The sequence below is a fragment of the Sipha flava genome, unplaced genomic scaffold, assembly GCF_003268045.1.
Source record: "Sipha flava isolate LNK unplaced genomic scaffold, YSA_version1 71_pilon_pilon, whole genome shotgun sequence".
Taxonomy (NCBI): Eukaryota; Metazoa; Arthropoda; class Insecta; order Hemiptera; family Aphididae; genus Sipha; species Sipha flava.
The window spans coordinates 674,099-695,690 of NW_020273611.1; the positions used below are offsets into that span (position 1 = coordinate 674,099).

General features: G+C 24.1%; 3 protein-coding genes across 5 annotated transcripts; 2 read left to right on the top strand and 1 right to left on the bottom strand.

Moving 5' to 3' along the window:
- Positions 1-833: 833 nt before the first annotated feature.
- Positions 834-1,290, top strand: LOC112692223. The gene has a single exon (XM_025566834.1). The coding sequence runs from the start codon at positions 841-843 to the stop codon at positions 1,177-1,179; it is 339 nt and encodes a 112-aa protein (XP_025422619.1). The 5' UTR covers positions 834-840; the 3' UTR covers positions 1,180-1,290.
- Positions 1,291-12,172: 10,882 nt separating this feature from the next.
- LOC112692219 (delta(3,5)-Delta(2,4)-dienoyl-CoA isomerase, mitochondrial) lies at positions 12,173-15,529 on the bottom strand. Of its 3 annotated transcripts, none has more exons than XM_025566828.1 (9): positions 15,398-15,529; positions 15,194-15,232; positions 14,969-15,104; positions 14,317-14,405; positions 13,807-13,934; positions 13,420-13,546; positions 13,052-13,205; positions 12,834-12,960; positions 12,174-12,314 (listed from the first exon to the last, which is right to left on the bottom strand). In XM_025566828.1, exons 3-9 carry the CDS (start codon positions 15,082-15,084, stop codon positions 12,216-12,218), a joined length of 840 nt encoding a protein of 279 aa, XP_025422613.1. In that variant the 5' UTR covers positions 15,085-15,104; positions 15,194-15,232; positions 15,398-15,529; the 3' UTR covers positions 12,174-12,215. The 3 variants fall into 3 exon arrangements, with proteins under 3 accessions (XP_025422611.1, XP_025422613.1, XP_025422612.1); XM_025566827.1 differs by having other exon boundaries at positions 15,386-15,529; XM_025566826.1 differs by lacking the exon at positions 15,398-15,529 and having other exon boundaries at positions 12,173-12,314; positions 15,194-15,308.
- Positions 15,530-15,932: 403 nt separating this feature from the next.
- Positions 15,933-20,688, top strand: LOC112692203. The gene is made up of 4 exons (XM_025566796.1): positions 15,933-15,973; positions 16,416-17,021; positions 17,254-17,427; positions 20,492-20,688. Exons 2-4 carry the CDS (start codon positions 16,431-16,433, stop codon positions 20,516-20,518), a joined length of 792 nt encoding a protein of 263 aa, XP_025422581.1. The 5' UTR covers positions 15,933-15,973; positions 16,416-16,430; the 3' UTR covers positions 20,519-20,688.
- The last annotated feature ends 904 nt before the right edge of the window (positions 20,689-21,592 follow it).

Sequence of the window (21,592 nt, forward strand, 5' to 3'; positions counted from 1 at the left end):
GTTGCAAAAATTAAAAAAAACCACTTAATTCACTTTTTAGTATTCCATCATTTTGCGGATAATTTGCGTTATTTCGCAGACGTATTTCCGATTTTTGTGGGCAATTAAATTTTTTGCAATTCAAAATAAAATAAATTATATAGGTAAGTACCTACTGAACTTGATATAGTTTTTAAAAGCTTTGACGTTCTAAAACAAAAACCATTATCGGAAGAAACAAATTTTGATGCAGATAATTTGATAAAATCACGTAAACGTTTTTATTTCATTTTAATACTTACTGTTTGGGAAAAATTCTCAATGCAATCGACAGGATCAATATAATTTTACAAAAACCAAAACTAATAATTTAATGTAGCAGTCAAAGAATCTGCGAAGCCTCTTCAAAATGTTACAAAATATTCAAGAGTAATATATAAATGAGACTTTATCCGATTCAAAGAATAAAGCTGAAACATTAGGCATTTAGACAGAATTTCCAAAAGTCAGGTTACGAAAATAGAAACAGTTATCCGGAGAAATTAGAGAAGATGAGTTTTGTAACGTAAGTGAAGAAAATAAATTTTTAATAACCATGAAAATGTTATTGACAATTATTGTATAGGACTAAGTCAAAGATTTAAATTTATGGAAAATATCACTTAAGGTTTTTAATTTTTAGTTTAGTGAAAACTATTTCCATAAGAAAATTGTAAATAATTATTAAAAAATTCAATTTTAATATAATTAATATATTGATTTCATGATTAATAATGTTCTTAAATGTTAAAATGTAAATCAAATATTATTTCATAATAAAAACTAGAGTAATATTATAATCTAAATTGTTGCTAAATATTTATGTATTTTATTTTAGATAAATTATTTTATCAAGGTGGTAAAAGTGGTGATGAGAATTTGTTATATGTAGTAGAAGTAGTATTTGATGATGTAGTTATCAGTTTGGAAAGCATACCAAAAAGAATAAAAATTATGAATGAATTTTTCATATTACGTGGAGCTGCTGTATTTATTGGAACCAAAATTGCTGAAAGGACAGCTATTGGTCATTATGTAGCAGTTTCACTAAGAAATGACGGACATTGGGAAGAGTATGATGATTTTAAACACAAACCAGTACCTATACCAGAACAAACAAAATACGGTGTACAAATTCTTTTACGCAATAAAGAAAATTAAGTATATCAAATATTAACGTTCGAAAATGTGCTATTTTCAAAAATATTTAATTTCAATTTTAAAGGTGAAAAGATTATTCATATACAGTATATTGCATATGATTTAATATGATTAAAATAATAAAAAGTTAAAAAAACTATTTATTTATTTCATGATTAATAGGTTTAATCGGTTTAATCATATTAAAAAAATAATAATAATCGTATATTCATATTGAGTACGATTATGAAATAAAAAATGTGGAAGTACTAATTAATGCAATCAATTTTTTTTAAAAGGATAGATAATTTATATTTTTCTCATAGGTATAAATATATATATATATCATTTAATTAATAGTTTTAATGTAAATATTTGAACAAACTGAAAAAATTATTATGCAGGTTAGATGTCATGATAAATGATAATAATATTTTAAAAAAATAAAAATGAAGCAGGTACCTACCTAATTAGTTTTATAAATTATTTTATTTTGAATTGCAAAAATAGTGATTTTTTTAAAATTTTTGCAACATTTCACCAGTATGTCAAACTTTTTTTGGATTTGCTAAAAAAACTAGTTTTCCGCAAAAGTCAGAAATACGTCCGAAAAATCATGCAAATTAGCCACAAAATGATGGTATACTAAAAAATGAAGTAAGTGGTTTTTTTTTCAATTTTCGTTACATTTCACCAGTATGTCAACCTGTTTTTTTTTGGATTTGCTAAAAAAACTAGTCCGCAAAAATCAGAAATACGTCCGTAAAATAACATATATTGCAAAAATAAAAAAATCGCAAAAGTACATACTAGCGAAATGGAGCTGTTTTAGTGTCTCTAAGTTCTCCAGGGGAAAACGCCACAAAAATACGAAAAGAGGGACTGTCCCGTTTAAAAAGGGACGTATGGTCACCTTACTAATACCTATCTAACTTATTAATTATTATCATTGTTATATTGTAGATTGTTATATGCATTTTGAAGAAATATAAGTACGAATAGCAATTAATTTGATAAATTATACTTGTGTTTACTATGCGCGTTAAACATACTAATTTATTACTATTTTATAATAATAAAATGAATTTTTTATTTTGTCGACGACCGTGGCAACGAACCAGAACGACGTATACAATTATATACCGCATAACGTATACGATACGACGATTTCTATCGACAGTAGTTCGTATTATAATCTCAAGTAACCGATTAAAATCAGACTATTACGTCAAAATGACTGGTAACTTGCTTCATGAAATACCTATCTTTTTTAAAAATATGAAATAATTTTACTCACGTTCTTTGTATGCTAAATTTTTTGCGACTTTCAAATTATTGTTATTTGATTGTAACAATATTGTAATGTATATTATGATCTTAATAATCAAAGTGAAAATGCATCAGAAGGAGATGCATAAACAATTGCTAAATTAAATGTTTTTCAATAATTTAAAATTAATAATAAATATTATACAGGTACAATTATTATCGTATACATTATCCATTTTTAATTTATTCCTTCTCTATATTTTTGGGAATCGCTCCTTTCTAAAACCGATTGTTAGAATTGAGAATCAAGATGCTATTTCACATGAATTAATGTTTGTGATGACAGACACTCACAATATTATCAACGTGATTAATGTATAGAAGATTTTAACATAATATATTATGTATTACTAAACATATTATATAGCGATATATTTTGCTTAACTTACACTCTTAATAATTGCGTTATTAAGTATATCGCTGTCAGTTATTCCATTAAATAAATATAAACTGTTAGTATAGGTTTATGACATGTATTGTTTCATGTTTATAATTGAAATTATTAAATACTCTACTGTTATTTTGTAAACTAATTAGGTAATAAATTTCATATGATATTCATTTTATTTCATAGTTATTATTTATTAAATGCAATTTTATATAACTGGTAAACTCATTCAATTACATAAATTATGATTACATTAGATGTGGTTAATGTTCAACAAACCGAAAATTTCTTATTGTAATTAATTAACTATTAAGTTTTTTTTTTTTTGAGATAGCACAACAACAATCCGGGAAATAAAATTTCTGTATTTTTTACTTGCTTGAAGTTGAAATGCGTACCACCTCGGACGAAATATTATGAACAACAAACATGTCCATGAATTATTTTGAATCGCATTAGATGTAAAATTTATACTTTTTGTAATTCATAATTAATCATAATCCATTCTAGTAAAAACGCATATAAATTAATCAAATAGGTTTTAGTTATCGTACTTGATTATTTTTTACTGAATTAAAAATATCGAATTTGAAGTCCAACTGGTTCCAGATGACTATACTAGCATAGATTCCTAAAGAGTGGAATAGTTTTATAAAACCAAATTTTGGTTGCTGCATGTAACAACGTGAACTTGCGGTTCCTTACATTTTATTAATATTCGTCAAGGATGAGAAATCTTTTATAGAAACGGCATATATATACTGAAATTAAGGACCTTCATCTAGAGTCTTCTAAAATTGATTACACTCCTTGATTTGTTTAGATATACGTCCTTGTAAATAATATATAATTTAGGTACAAATCGCATCAGTTTTACATAGAAGGTTGATATTATTAAATTGATAACAATTAACTATAGTTTTGATTGTCATAAATTAAGGCACACAGCGATATAAAAAAATGTATAGTTATTTTATTCGAACGTGGTTACAAATAACTGTGTTTGAAAATTTTAAATTTAACTGATGTTTTAATGATTTTACATTGATGCTTTAAATAATGTATGATTATATTTAAGTAAACAGCTATATTAAATGTCTGTGTTGAGTATCGAAATAACATAAATCAATAATTATTCAACGTAATTTGTTATTACTTACTGTTATAATATAATTTTGTGAATAAATAAAAGACTTATATCTACTCCGGATCTTATAAATATGTATAAAAATAAGTAAACTTCCAAATTGATTAAATTTTATTTTGTTTTTAATTGTTAACTAATTTGCATACTTAATTATTCAAAATAAATCATGTTTCGGGGTGCTTACGCTTGAGACTAATTTTTTATGATACTGAATATATTAATAAAATGTCCATATTTATTACGTGTTATGATGTTTCCACTATATGAAAAATCATCGATAATCTGCTATTAAAACACCTTGAATAATAATTATTTTTATTTAAAGATTTTATTACTTTGATATTATTATTATCTTATTAATTTAACGGTAAACAAAAACATATAGGCACTACTAATACAAGACGAATATTTATATTACACGTTTTACACATATATTTAAAAATGCGGATTGATCAACTTATATGTATGTATACAACATTTCAGAAAGAAACAATTATTTGATTTCAAATTGTACAAAGATCCTAATGTATAAAAACCTAATTTCAATATTGGTAGAAGGTATTCTGTTCATTTTCTGTATAGGTATTTTATACACGTTCTTAGTTGCTTTTAAAGGTAAGTAAAAAATATATAAGTAATTGTTTTAGAAATATATTTTTTAGCACTTAATATATTTTTATAAATAAAAAGCCACCAATTTATTATAAAAATTAAGTATAAAGTATTAGATATGTAATTGTTTTATTTAAATTAATATTATTGGTATTTAGTTTAATTTTAAAACCTCTGAAGTAAAATATTGTATCAAGACTGTTTTCAAAATTATTAATGATGTGGTATATTAACCAAAATACTATATTTATGTTAGTAAATTATAATAATATAAACTAAAAGATAAATATGGTTATTTGTTGTTTCTATTTATTATTTACTAATAATAAGTGTACAAGTAATCATTATATTATTAGATATAATGAAGATATTTAGGAGAATAGGCATAACATTTAAGCTCCAGAAAAAACGATTTTTTGTCATAGAAATAGATATAAATTACAACGATATCAATATATATATATATATATATATATATATATAGATATAAGATATTTATAATTATTAATACAGCACATAACTCTATGGCAACTTTTTTTTTTTATCAACTGTGCCATTCGTTTTTATGTTGATTTTCAAATACATACAAAATGTCAGTGAATTTAAAATCAGTAATTATTTTTAAATATTTAGTTTCCGAAAATCATTTACATATATACATATTTAGTGCGTACATTTATGTTATGTACGAGTAAGTAATACATATATTGATGTACAGAATATGGATGTCTGAATACAATGGACTACATGAGTCGATTAAACGACTACACATATATGCTGTGTGCAGCATAAATTATTATTGGTACCTATGGTAAACATTTAATAAAGTTAAATATGAAAAACTTACATTATTGTTAAGAACACCATGACAGTCTAGACTCTCATGAGAATCATAAGTCAAAGTGTACAAATCCATTACAAATCTTGAGTCTTTTTTGTAATGCCTTTGGTCGTATCGAAAACTTGATGGGCTCGTAGACCACGGATTTACCAACATACTTGTAGCCATATTTATGATAATATAATATCTTTTAAATTGATAATGTGAACTCTGAAAATCGATTGAACATAAAATAAATATGTTAACACAAATAAAATCAGAATGTACTGCCTAAATATAAATATACTATTAAATGTCTTAACGTTACGATTGTTTGTATCGCACTGATGTGTATTTAGAATGAACTGCGTACAATACAACTGTTGCCGCTGAAGTGAAAGTGCGAATAAAAAAAAAAACCAGAACTAATCGAAATGTCCTTCTAGAATAGTGACTACCGTTGCACGTGGCAATCTCAAATAATAACAAAAATATAATTAACGGAGAAAGAATAAGGAAACCATAATAATAACTTTTAGTAACCACAATAAATATCCAAACACAATACACATTTTTCGACCACTAATATACAATACATATTATAAACTCGCTTTCAAACTTCATTTTTTTCTACCATTAAAAATATATTTTGTTTTATTAAGTGTATTGTGTATTATATGAGTATTACATACAATAAAATAACTAACCTATGTACCAGATTCACAGCAGTTCAAACTGTATAACTGTTCAATATTATCATCGGATACAACTTAATTAAATATCGAAAAACGGAAAGAGTGTATAATGTAAATTAATCGATGATTGCAGAAACGTCACGAGTCTCATATTTTATGAAACTAAGAGATTAGTAAAAACGTATACTAGTCATGTGTTTCTATGTGTTGAGTGTAAAAACATTAATTATTGGTTTGATATTTGTTTGATAAAAAAAGTATATCTAAAGTCGTTTTTAGATTCAACGCATGAATAATATACGTTTTTACTAATATCTCAATTTTATAAAATATGTGACTCATCGTGATGTTTCTGCAATAATCGATTCAAATATTAATTTGTAATTGGGGACTTTAATTAAATACACAGGTATTCGAACTAAAAAATAACCGGATAATTCCTAAAATCCAGAAATTAAATTATGTTAAATTATTATTTTTATGCATATTGTATATAGTTGATCAAAATAATACCAGCATTAACATTTTACATTGTTTACTACTATTTAACCTCATCTCTACGTGTACAAAGACAATGTCACGGTATAGCTACTTGAGCGTAGCTTGTTTATGTTTTACGTGTTGTATACAAATATGTCAGTACAACAATCAATCGCAATGTCCTTCTGAATGATGATGATGGTTGATTTAGGTGTTATTATGATTCTTATGATCTCTAAATAATAATTTTAATCGTGTAAACCATAAACTATAGAGTGATAAAAGATTAATCTAATTCCACTATTCGTGACTACAATTTGATAATTATTGCTTTAAGTACAAATAATACAATAAATACTTTCATTTACATTTTAATGAATTGTCTTGTCACTCAACATACGAAATATTTTGTAAAGATTATACTTAATACTTCATAAAATTGTTTAAACTAATATGTTAAAATATTTATTTACTTAGGAGAAAAATACATTAAATTAAGAGTATTATTTAAAAATATTATTATAATAAATGAATATGCCGGTTTCGATTCCTTTCTTACTTACAGTAACTTTCTTGAGTTTTTGCAATATACATAATTAGTCAAATATAGGTTTATATATATATATATATATATATAGGCTGGATTTAGAATTATTTATTAAGTCTTTTATTCCGATATTGATAAATTTGTTTATCATTCATGGCTTTTGATTATTGGACGAATCGAATTTGTGATTACTCTTGACGGTATAGATATATAATGCTGAAAAATACAGAAGTATTTCTAAAAAATATATTTTGTATGAACAATAAGTTGGTGACCTAAATATATTGTAACACACATATTTTATGTGCGCCTGACAAAATAAGACTGAGTCATGCTTCATTTTCCAAACTATGACATTGTATATATTTGATAGAACTGTAAAAAAGTAACTATCACTAATGTATTGATGAAGATATTTAAAACCGTGAGACAAGAGATAGTTATTTAATTATTTTTTCCTGAAAGACATTTAAAGTATTTCAAAAGCTTCGAAAGTAACAGATTAAATGTACCTGATAGCATCGAGAAGAACATAATATAATATAGATTGAATTGTTTTCTTTTAATTTCATTCAAAATTAAAAATTTGTCATAACCCATTATTAGTTATACGTTTTATTAAAAAGCTCAAATTTTGTTCAAATTTCTCTACATTTGAACCCGTTCTCTATAGCGCATATACTTAATTACTACCTAGTATAAAATGTGAATATATTGTATTAAAATAACATTACATATTTGGTTGTAGAGCTAAAATAGTATTTCAATCACATTTTATGATAATGATAATAGTAAAACGGTATTTATGAAAGCATGATCTATACACGCATTTTTTCGTTATGAAATAAGAAAGTAATATGTAAATTAATTAATAAATGGTATAACTAAATGCGGTTTATAAAATATAAGTAGTGACTACGAAGTCATTATATTTTTATAGTCGAGTTAAAACTGAAAAGGATTCAAGTACTTAATGTTTATAGTGTCATACATAATTAAAATTACATAAGTACCAATGGGTAAGTAAAAACCGGTATAATCAAATAAAACCAATGTCTACTTTAAATTTATCAACCAGGAAAAAATTAAACTAATTTTAGATGATAAAAATATAATTTTAATGTACTCATAAATCAATATATTTATTTATATAAGGTTCACATGGGTTAATATTATTTTAAAGATTAACAATAAGCCTTAAAAATTAAATAATACATGTAACCAAATATATTTTCTAGTAAACACGATAAAAGCATCAAAGGAGAAATCTATGGATAATTTTAGAACACTTTTATCAATTACAATATCAAAAAGTATTTATATGGCGTGTTAATTAACGTGTGCGTCTATAAATTATAATTCATTTAAAATTTACTAAAAGTTAGTTTGTTCATATTATTCATAGTTTTTATAATTAATTGTGAACTCGATAAATGAAAAATTAAAAATATTGTGTAGAATATCTTTAATAATAAATATAACTTCTGAATAAATTATTTTTGAATTTCATGTACATTTTTTTATATTTTGTTATTTTTTACCGATACTTATTTAAATATGAATATTTATTTTAATACCAACAATTAAGAAATTTTTTTTAGTAATTTATGTTCTAACAGTTAAAATTTCCGAGAACAATTAATCTCGTTATTTTAAATATAAGTATGTAAAATATTTTTATTAATTCATTACAAATTGCAATTAAAATGAACTGCTTATCTTCCGAGAAATAACTGTAAATACTATAAAAAAGCGTATATACTTTTATGCACATCAACTATAACGAATTTTATAACGGAAAAAGTATACATTCTGTCAATCAATTTTAAAAAATAGCTATTTTTGTTTTTATTATTAGACACTATAATGTAGTTATGACGAATTTTGAAAAAAAGGCTTATGAGCCTTTTAATAATAATACATATAAGTATTACATAAATGAGACTAAAAGCTATTGGTCTATCATATTGTATAGTGGTTTTTTTTAATTTTTAAATATTTTCAACAGTTTGAGAAAGTGTAAAATTACAATAATATTAAATTAATGTATAATTTAGATTACACTAGATTAAAGTTTTACATTATGACGGAGTTTGGGCAGGGTCATCCTCAGGAGGGGGAATGGAGCATCTGCCCCCCATGGTAATTTTATTTTTTCGAAATTTATTATTTATTATTTACATCATACTATTGAAATACATAAATGTGAATACATGTATGAAGTTCACCCTTCCCTCTATAAAAAGGTCTAAGGACGTCACTGAGTTCAGTGTTACGGTTGATGTCCTCTATTCGTATATTAAGAGGACGCCATGTGTTGTCTCCGTTTGACACACGCATAATATATCAAATTTATGTTTAATAGTTCAAATGTAGTGATATTAGAGTAAACTGACTTATAATCAAACTTTAAGAGATAAACATTATCTGTGTTTTGTTGGTTGGTTTTTTTCAATATTTTAATTTTTTAGTAAAATTTTGAGTTTTTTTTTAATTGTAATATTTTATATAGAACCTTATTACAGATTTAAAAATTAAAATATCGAAAAAAACCAACCAACAAAACACAGAAAATTTTTTTTCCCTAAAAGTTTGATGATAAGTCAGTTTACTCTAATATTAAAACTGACATCGCTACATTTGAACTATTAAACGTAAATTTGGTATATTGTACGTATGTCAAACGGAGACAACACATACGGAATAGCATCCTCTTAAAACATTTTATTAATATTTATAATGTTAGATTACAATTTTAGCTTGTATATGGGATTTAACACCATATATTCGTACATGAGATGTGCTGTTTTTCTTGTATTTATTGATGAATATTTAACATTTTTAATATCTTTACTCATTAAGTTACCTATGATATAATATGATGTTTACAGTTTTATTAAAATATTTATCGATCGCAGAAAACAATCGTAAATTAATGTTAAACAATCCAGTGCTCAGTGGCCTTCATTTGCGATGGATTATTTTGGGTTGTCTGGAAGAATTCTTTTTAAATTATATTGCGCTACACACTAAATGTAAACATAAAAAAAATTCGATTTCCCTTTTCTACCATCATCAATTATCATCAATCATTCTACGAGCTTGATAATTTATAACTCTGGATGGATCGATAACATGGCATTAAATCTTTTCTACAACGAAAAAATAAATAATTTTTGTAGGCGAGTAGTATAAGTATTATATAATATACTATCATTATACCCATTAGGTTTATTTGCTGCAATAATACATTACTGTCACCCTCACGGCATTCTCATCACGTTGTTCTAGTTAATCTTGAAAAAAAAATTTACATATTTTTAATATGTAGGTATTGTTTAAGTTTTAAAATATTTCGATAAATCAACAGCTTAGTATCAAACTTATACATTCTGTATTTTGAAATATTTTTAGCAATAAGTTAATCATAATATGATTTTTATTAATTAATTTATTATTTTAATTAATTTTATTAATTATTTGTATATTATACAAATATACTTTATGCGAATTATTCGCTTGTCACAACAACAATACGATAACCTATTTAAAAACGTTCTATCAACGTATTTTACTCGTAAAGATTTGACGTCTGAACCAAACTTGTTACTTGTTTACGAACCGTTTCTCCGAAGAAGTCTACCTACTTAGGTAGTTTCCTCTGTTCTGATTTTTGGAGCAAGAGCACGCATTCAACGTATGCGAAGGTCAAGAAAATCCGTGGTCACGGCGAAATATGATCGCTTTCACTTGATCGTGGACTGCACACTCGCTGTTGAAGTTTCGATTAATTGAAAAATGATTACTCCTAACGAAATCGATTTAGCAATAATCATACATCATACACATCATTATATCCAAAATGTTATCGTGAATGACTTGAACGATATATATATTTGAGGCGATGAAAATAAAAACGTGAATAATTGTATGTGTGACCACATTACCGTGAATAAAATATTCGTATTACACTGTGACACTTTGTGTAGGCAATTAATTTTTGATGATTTAGTGATTTTTACGCAATACAATTTTTATTTTTCAACACGATTTTAAACTTTTAACTTGTGGTAAATTATATAAGAAATATAATTGTTTGTTTTTATAATTCCATACAGTTTAGTATTTGAATATTTCATTGAAGTCCGACAACATTTTGATATGTAGGTCAATTAATTATACATCGATCAATCAAATTGACTTTAGCCAAGTGACATGCCATAAACTTTGATATTATTTCTATTTTAATATTACTATTAGGTTATAATAGAGCAATCGAAGTGATTTAATTGTTAAAAACAGATAGAAATATTTAATAATCAAAGCTGATGCATTAAGTGCTGTAAAAAAAAGGTATAATTATCAATCAATCAAAACCTTCTGGTTTAATACTGTTGTCTGATAACGTGATATCATTTACATTATCTTTCATTTTTAATTTGCTTAGGCAGTTATAAATAAATTATCTATTTTGTATTAATATCTCATATTAATGTTTACAGAAGTTTTTTCTTTTAAGTGCATATAAAAGATGAAATTTATACTCTTTAAATGCGAAAACTTTACCATAGAAGTACGTTGTCCAACTTTTTTTATTCTCCTGGCTAAAAATAGAAATGTATCTTACCACATAAGTGTACTAACTTGTTATACAGTGTATTGATATGTTTACAGTATATAGATAGTAGTAACATCTATTTTTTATTGTATTTAGATGTTTACAGTATAAAATTTTTTTAAAACATTTATGGACTACAAGTTAAGCAACGCTGCCTTATAATGTACATCTTCTTCTTCTCAGGCTTATATAGACAATTTTGCGGCTTTCATAGTTCCTCTTCAATAGTTTCTGTTCTTGGAATGTAGATGGTTATATATTATTTAAATAAGTTCTTTGGAAGTGAGGAAGATTAACTACGACAGAAATTAGTATTTGCATAATGTTATATTAAATATTTATAAACAAAAATAATAAAATAAAATAAAATATATAAAGTTATAATATGAGTATGTAACAAATATATATATTTTTTTATAAATCATAATTTAGAAAATGTAGGTTTTTTATCTTTTGTTGCTGCAGCCATTGCCGCTTTAATAAAATCTTCACTTTGTAATAATATTTGATTCCAATCTGCCTGTAAATTAAATTAAATTAAAAAATGGATACATGCATTATATTTATTAAGTTCATAAATTTATTTAACAATAAAGAAAAAGCTGATTGAAATATGCTTTAGGATTATTTGTTGAATTATATAAGTAAAATAAAGTAAGATTTGACTTTATAACTTTAAAAAGTTCTCATAGATTATTAATATTGAATAAAAATATTTTAACAAGGATATTTACTACTTGTAAGTTTCCATCTATAATAGTTTTATAGTTTTATTGTGAAGATATACTTAATATACAATAACAGAAATAATACATACTCTCCAATATTTTTTTTGTGTGTATACATTTTCGTAGAAAGTTACATGCCAAGATAAAATATGATAACAACAAGAGAAATGGTACTTAAAATTATTGAATTAATTTTTAATTTGGTAGTTAATATATTTGGATTAAAATCAAGTTTAATTAAAAAAAAAAGAAAGAATAGGATAGCTATTTATATTTACTCGGAAATTATATTTTATTATTAGTTAACTTACAATATGATCTAATCCCTCTTGAACTGTATGATCACGTGAGTATATTACGCTTCTTTTAGTCATTTGAATACCAACTGGACTTTTATTAGCTATATCTGAAGCAATATTCATAACATTTTCAAGTAAGCTAAAAACAAATTAGACCATATACTACAATTTAGTTGATAATTTTAACTATTACTATTTTAAAAATAATATTATTAAATATTTAAATCTACCTCTCTTTGGTATCATAAACTTGACTCACAAAACCAATATTTTTGGCTTCAGAAGAATTAAATTTACGAGCAGTAAATGCTAATTCATTAAATGTACTAGTACTTCCTATAATTTTTTGCATTCTTTGTAATGTACCAACATCAGCAGCCATTCCTAATAAAAAATATATATATTAATAATAAACAATTAAATACATTTTTTTAACAAATTTCAACTTTTTTTTATTTATTTGTATATTTTGCTTTTTTTTCAAAATAACTTTTCCTTAGTTTTTTTAAGTTAAAATTGAAAATATTTGTTGATTTGATCCTATAATTATTTTTATAATAATTTAGCAATTAAGGTATAATTATTTAAACATTTTTACCAATTTCAGTTTCTTTTAGTTGAAACCATGCATCTTTTGTACAGTATCGCATATCTGTAGTTGAAACTAGATCAACACCACCGCCAATACATGCATTATGAATAGCTGCCAAGACTGGTTTATCACACTAAAAAATTGTTATTATTATCTATAATTATGAAAATATGTAGTTATTTTGTAGAATTTTAATAAGTAATTATGTATACACTTTATTTTAAAACAGAATTTAAGCACCAATTTTAAAATACGCAATCATTTTTTAGTTAGTTGAAGTCAGCTATAAAGTTTTATAAGTCATTATTCTTTAATATAATTATACTTTAAAGAAAACTATGCAGTTACAGTGTATCTGCAAATCATAATATTAAATAAAATAATTTTATTTACTTTTTCAATTGCAGTAATACAATCTTGATATGTTTTAATGAATTTCCGCAATACTTTAATTTTTCTAGCAATGTCATCATGGTTTGCTAATTCTTCTCCAAGAGTCATAATATCAAATAAATCGATTCCTATTTAAAAGTAAAAATATATAATTGTTTTATCAATTTAAATTTATATTCAAGAAACTATAATTAGTATTTAATTCTAAAATTAACATTTTAGCATTAAAAGTAAAAATTAAATTTAAAACTAAAAAGTTTCAAACTGTTTGTACCGTTTACAAAATGAAGTCAACGAGTTTAGATCTAATTTGTCTAGCGTATAATTATTTACGAGTATAAGATTATGACAAAAATTTATTTATTTATTAATTTAATATTTAATAAATTTATTATTTAAATGAATCAAAAAAAATGTTGGAGAAAGTGTTATTTATATTATAATAATTTATATCAATCATAAAATTTAAATAAAAATATAATTTTAAATTTAAATTATATACATATTTACCTGAAGTAAAATATTTTCCTTCAGCTGAAAGAACAATGGCTCGACAATCAGGGTTTTCATGTAACTCATTAAAACATTTTCCAATTTCCCTAAATGTATTTTGATAAAATAAATTATCATGAGAATCTACTTCTTATAAATAATAAATATAAACTCAATAATTGCTAAATATTATTTTATTTTATATTATATATTACCTGAAAAAAAAGCAGTAATTATTTATATTTAAAAAAGTATTGTTTTTTCGTATATTACTATTATTTGTATGAAAATAAATAAATTAGTCAAAGATTGCAGAAGTATCACTAATAGATAGCTTCTCTTAACAAACTTCTTAAATGGTCATTATAAACTTTATTATATTCTCTTATTATAAACATTATTATAGATTAAGTAATAAAAGTTCAAGATGACATGCTATTATTTTTATTTATTAATATTATTAACCTTAATAGTTTTTAAGTATTTATTAGCGATCTTTGAATTATTTGGTAAATTTACTATGTACCTACTATATATACATACATATATATATATAATAACTATTTTCAGATTATAATGGAATAAAAATACTAGTTTTATTTTATAGAACAATAAAACCAGTATTTAACTAAAATAACTAAATGATAAAAATGTTAATAATTTTACTTACAACCACATAGGAGTGTTCATTGCATTTGCTTTGTCAGGTCTATTTAATTGTACATTAAAAACAAATTCTTTAGGACTATCAATTTTCAATGTTTGATATTGAGCAATTGAATGCATTTTAGATGCTATTGATAAATCTATATCGATTCAAAAACCACGAAAAAATAATTTATAAAATATGAGTTAAGTTTAATGATCACAAATTAGATGTATAATAAATTTTTACTTCGGACACACAACAATCCTTTGTGAATTACAGAATTACCTAAAAACATATTATGATCGTTTTACAAAAAATAAATAGGTAAATATAAATGATTATAATTTAAAAAATTAATTTTTTTTTGATATTTCAATAGTTATAATGATTTTATAACAATACAAATTTAAAATAATTATAGTTTATAATAATTTTTACAATTATTTATACGTTATTGCATAAGAACTCGAGAATGGCGATTATCTGTAACTGCAACTACATAACGACAAAGTAAAACGGAAGTACATAAAAATGATATTCGTTATTCAGTGTGTTCAATGATCATTATAGCCATCTAGATGACCTAATCGCTCTAGCCAATATTGTGATAACTTTATCACTTTATTTTACACATTTTTCTGATATAATATCATATGATTTTCACAGATATAGATATTAATATTATATTATAAATATAAATATTATTATCTATATCTGAGGAATACCGCAAGATATATTAATAAATAGTTGAATAAAATTAAAATATTACATTTTAATAAAAACAATAAGATAATTATTGAAATAATTGTTTAAAATTATTTAAAATTTCTGTATAAATTGGAATTACAATTTGTAGATGAAATGCAATCTGTTATTATAGTGATAACAACCTTACTTACTGATAAATAGTAAATAAAATATTCTGTTTATCAAATAACTTCACTATTTCATATTTTGTTATTTTTACTTGCTAAATTGTTTATAATTTTTACAAGAAAAGTTATTCTGTGTATAAAAAATAAAAAGGTGAGTTGGAGATATTTTTAGAAATATCATTTACTCTCTAAAAATTGTCATATTCAGTAATTAACAAATAATTTTCTTCTTGAGTTCAAATAAATGTTTATTATTTCATTAGTTGGTACTAATAAATCACACTAGTTAGAAAAGGTATTGAAGGAATGACTTCAATTGAATTGATGATTATAGATACATCCTGAGTCACATATTTTATGAAATTGAGATATTAGTAAAAATGTATACTACTAGTTTGTTTTTACACTCAATGCACTCGTGATGTTTCTGAAATCATAGATTCAGTTAAACCTTTAATTATAAGCTATCAAAAATCAAGTGTCTTTTTTTTTTAAAAATTTTAAAAAGTACATAGCCTTGCTAAAGTATAAAAATTATAAATACTCTTAAAAGCATGGTCCAACTTAATAAGAAAATATATTTATTTTTTCAGATTTCATGATTTGCAATGACTCATAGAAAAAAGTCATTAAATAATAAAATTATGCAGGAAGAAGAATTATCTGAAAGTGATGATTACCTAATATCCGTTTTGGGTGTGATTAACGGTTATTGTAAAGTTAATTTAGTGGTACCGCAAACTAGTACATTTTACTCTAGTCAAAGTTTATTACCAATTAATGCCAATGTTAATGATATCATATTTAATAATAAAATTCAGAAAAGTAAAATAAATAATTCACCTGATATCATTGCCGATATGTTGAAAAATGTCAACTTCAAAACTGATAATACAATAGACGACAAAAGTTTGTCTGATAAAACATCTATAAATGATTTTCAAATTTATTCAAAACCATCTTATTCTAATAACATTAACAACTTAGGTAAAAAAGAAAATACTAAAAGAAGTATATCGCCTAAGAGTAGAAAAAAAAAAAATAAATATAGTAAAGTAGATACAGCTTCATCTTCAACATCTGATATTCATACTCATTCAGCACTTTCAGATATTTCGGATCAAAGTTCCCCTACTGATTATCATAATCAATACGACAGTAAGAGATCAGATGAAGGATTACACTGCATACAAGATCAAGTAAATTTAGCGTTTTTAATTAATATGTAATTAATTTTGTAAAAAATTAGAATTTTTTTTCCTTTAAAAATGTATTAATTTGAATGGTATTATGTATATTTGTCATCTTCTATGATTATATGTTTCCAAAACTAATAAGGAAATCTTTAATTAAGGTTATAGAGGTTTAATAATTTTTTATTTCTTATTAATGTATTTTAAAATAAGTATTTTAATTTTATTTTTCTTTAAGGAACTTACAAATAAACAATTGAGAACTGTGAAAAATAGTATCAATAATATTCCATTAAGAAATCGACTATCACTCTCGGAATCAAACTCTGAGAATGAAATTCAAAATGACAAATTATCACCTCAATCTCAATGTCCTTTATGCTTTGGTTTATATCCTACACCAGATATTGAGGTAATTTGTTAAAAGTATTAAAATATTTATTTAAATACCTTTGCTAATAATTATTTAAGTACAAATACAAATGTATTCAAAAAGTATTTCAAATATTTTTAAATATATTTTTATTTTTTTTTATTGTCTGTAATAAATAATTTTAGGTTTATACAGAATTCTTTTATTCTTAAAAATTGTAAATGTAATTATATTTAAGTGATGTGATAATTTAAAATTTATACAGTTATACTATTTTAAAATTTATTACATTTAAGAAACATTTTTTCAAAATGGTCATCAGTTATTCGCTCTCTACGTTTTGTGAGTATAGCATAGCTTACACTAAAAATTATTTTTACAGAAGCACTGCTTGGTAACGGAGTGTTGTGTTCTATAAAAACTTTTTTAATGTTAGGTGTGTCTTCTAAGACCAATAAATTCTTCGTAGAGCTTTTATTCAAAAAACTTGATATTTCATTTTCAATGGAAATGTTAGAATTTGAATGAATTTTGGACCAAGAAAAAAATGAAGATGTCTCATCACCATTTTTATTAGTATTTTAAATATTTTCATCAATATAATTTTTCTCATAGTATCTTTAAATATTGTTTGTCGATAATAACATTCATAATCGACAACAAGCAATTTCTTCATAATCGATAAACCAAATTAAAAATTTTGTATTTAATATTTTTAAATACAAAATATAATAAAAAGTATTTGAAATATACTTGAAATACTTTTGTCCAAAAATATTTAAAATGTATTTAAAATACAGAAAAAGTATTTAAATATTTAGCAAGTATGACTATATGGGCGGACGCAGAAAAAAATTTTTTTTTGGGGGGGGGGTTGAAAAAATAAGAATAATTATCGTCAGGCCCGTATTTAAAAATTTGGCGCACCTTGGCATATTATTTTATTAGCCCCCCCACCAAAAAAAAAAAAAATAATAATAATAACAATAATATAACACATACTATTTCGTCCATAATGGGGATTCTTTATTATTAAAATATAACTTATAAATGAAAATCGTTTAATACTTTTTTCAATTAACAATTTAAAACAATTATAACATAATAAAACATACTATTTTCTTTCTTTTATTGTTTTATTTTTTTTTCATTTGGTACATCATTTTTAAAATTAATTTTGCTAAAATATTCTGCTGCCCCTGAGACTTGACGCCGTTATTTTGAAATAATTTACTATTGATTATAAATTGACTATTGTCGATTGTTATCACATGACTATACAACACAGAATTTAGGAAAATCCATCAATCATAATGTACCATTATAAATAATATTACTTATATTGATTACCTATATTTACTTATTTTTACTAACTGATAATAAGCGACTTACAAACACGCATTATTTTTACGAAATATTGCCATCATAGAATTTCAAAATTTTGAGTTTTAAGTACCAATAACTTTTAGAACGTTTAGAAAATTACAAATTCACTTCTCTTAATATAACAATTTATTTCTAACATATTTTAATCGTATTTTGAACAATTAATTTTTTTTGAGGTACGTAAGGTAGGATAACTACGTTTAAAATTAATCATCCATTCATTTCGGGGGGGGGGGGGTTGAACCACCAAAATCCTTCCCTGCGTCCGCCACTTGGTGACTAATATTATTTTCCAAAGGCCATAAAAAAAAAAATGTTTTGATTTGTTAAGAACTTAAAATTTTTCTTGTAAATCAATAAAATATTAGTTACACTTAAGAAATTTTTTACATTATTACAACATATATGATTAATTATTTCACTGAAAATTAGTATAACAAAATAAGAATAATTGATTTATATTTTTTTTTTTTTTTATTTAATTTAACCCTCGGCAATATAGGCCATTGGGAATTACAAGAAGAATTTTTGTTACATAGTTATGTGATTTGAAAAATTATAGGTTTAATTTTATATACATTGTTTTGGTTTAAATATAGGTTAATAATTTTGCGGATGTGATGAATTTGATGAGGGATTTTGAGGATTCTTGACAGTTGCTGAGTGATGAGTGAATATATTCTGGAGGATTGGCTTTTTTCCTGTAGGATTCGTAGAATAGGCATTCCGTTAGAATGTGCTTGATACTAACCTGAACTCCACACGTATTGCACAATGGGGGTTCTTCATGGTTTATTATATAGCTGTGGGAGATTTTTGTGTGTCCGATGTGTAGTCTGTTAATGACTACCTCTATTTTTCTAGGCATCTTCAGTGGATGTGGATGATTTTCCAGCTTATTATGGTAGACAGGGGCATATTTATGGAGGGGAGCCGAGAGGGCCCGAACCCCCTCCGAAATTAAAAACACCGTTGTTAAAGATTGTTATTTTTAACATGGATATGTCTTAATGCTGGGGGTTTCCGAAAATTTGTCGTGACACAAAATATTGCTTATGCGATAATTTAAAATTTTATATTTATAAAATATATTTATTCTTTTAAGAAAATATGTGCTGAATTTTGAGTGACTCTAATAAAATATTTGTTTATTACAATGTAGTTTTTAAACTTTTAAAATATAATAAATCATTAAAAAAATTGAGTTTCTTATTTCTCTGATGGTATTAAGACAGTCGAGAAGTCTTATAGTGTTAAAGTAATTTTTTCGTAATAGTGTGCTCCCTCCTTCCCTTCCACCCAAAAATTAAATACATAATCGGTTCCCTCCGAAATGAAAACCTATATACACTGCTGATGGTGATGATAGATGCTGTATAAATATCATATTGGATATATTTGTATTGTACATAAAATTTCATAAGTTTATTCCTATTTTTTCAAATAGATGGCACAAATATCACTTTTAATAATATATCAATTTAACTGAAACAATATTATCAAAAGTGTCATATCTTAAAAAATATTTTTTCAGTTATGTCACTTCTTAAGCGGCGGGGGTGCGATATATATTTCATTATTTTTGTATTTTCATAATATTTTGAAAATAATGTTATAAAAAATTAACCTTGATATGTAGAATAAAATTTGGAAAATAATTTTAGTTTTGCTTTAAGATTTTTTTTTTGTAATTAATTATTATGATTTTTTTTTATAGGCTCATGCATCTGAGTGCAATATTTGAAAATCAAAACAATAATCAGGGATTATGTCATCAAGATTCTTAGGTTCAACAATTTAATATTACATTGATTACATTCCTTAGATATACAACTGAAATCATTTTGTCAATTTTATTTTTTATTTGATTTATATTGTTTGTGTATACATTTTACTGAAAATCGGTTTTATAATTTTTAAAATTATTTCGTTAATATTTTACAGAATATACTACTGAGATATATCCATTTATAAGTATATAATAAACTGGTTGTAATTTAGTCTTTGGCATATTTATGGTGAGGAATATTGGGATGAGGGTTTTCATAAAACTATATTTTATAAAAACTAATTAAACCCTGGTACGATGATATATTTTGTTTTTGATTGTGCTAGTCGAAACATACTACACACTTCACAGGCTAATGCCTATTGCTGTAGCCTGTAGTTCGTAGAAAATTGTTGTCTACTTACTGTGAAGGTAGAAGACGATCACATTTTGTTTTAGAAAATACTTAATGGCCTTGCCATGTTATCGATTCATCCAGATTTTAATATTACTACCGATGAAGTTATTGACGAATTGACAAATAAAAGAAGGAAGCTAGAGTTTATCATATAGCTTATTATTAATGAAATTACATTTTTCATTTAGAAGATAATAAAACAAAATTTAGTTTTGACCATTTTATACTGATTTATAAAAAATCTATGAGAAAGAAAAATATTGTTTGTAAATATGCCACTGAAAAGTTAGTTTACAGTTGGTGTTCAGATTAAAATTTAGGTAGGTTTTTATTATTGCTTTATGTGTATTTGTGGTATGTGAATTGATAATGGTGATTAGAATTCAATATTGTATGTAATTTTATGTATCAATTACTCGTATTATTACTTTTTAGAAAAAAATTAATTTATTAGTTGTTACAATTTTACTATGAAATTAACTATATAATAGAACCAAATGACCCTTACACATTATGTAACAATAATGTTTATACATACATACCATTTATGTTTTCTTCTGAACTTTATTACTTTTTAATTTTAAATGTTTTATTTATTATTCACCAAATATATTATTGTGATAAATGGTAAA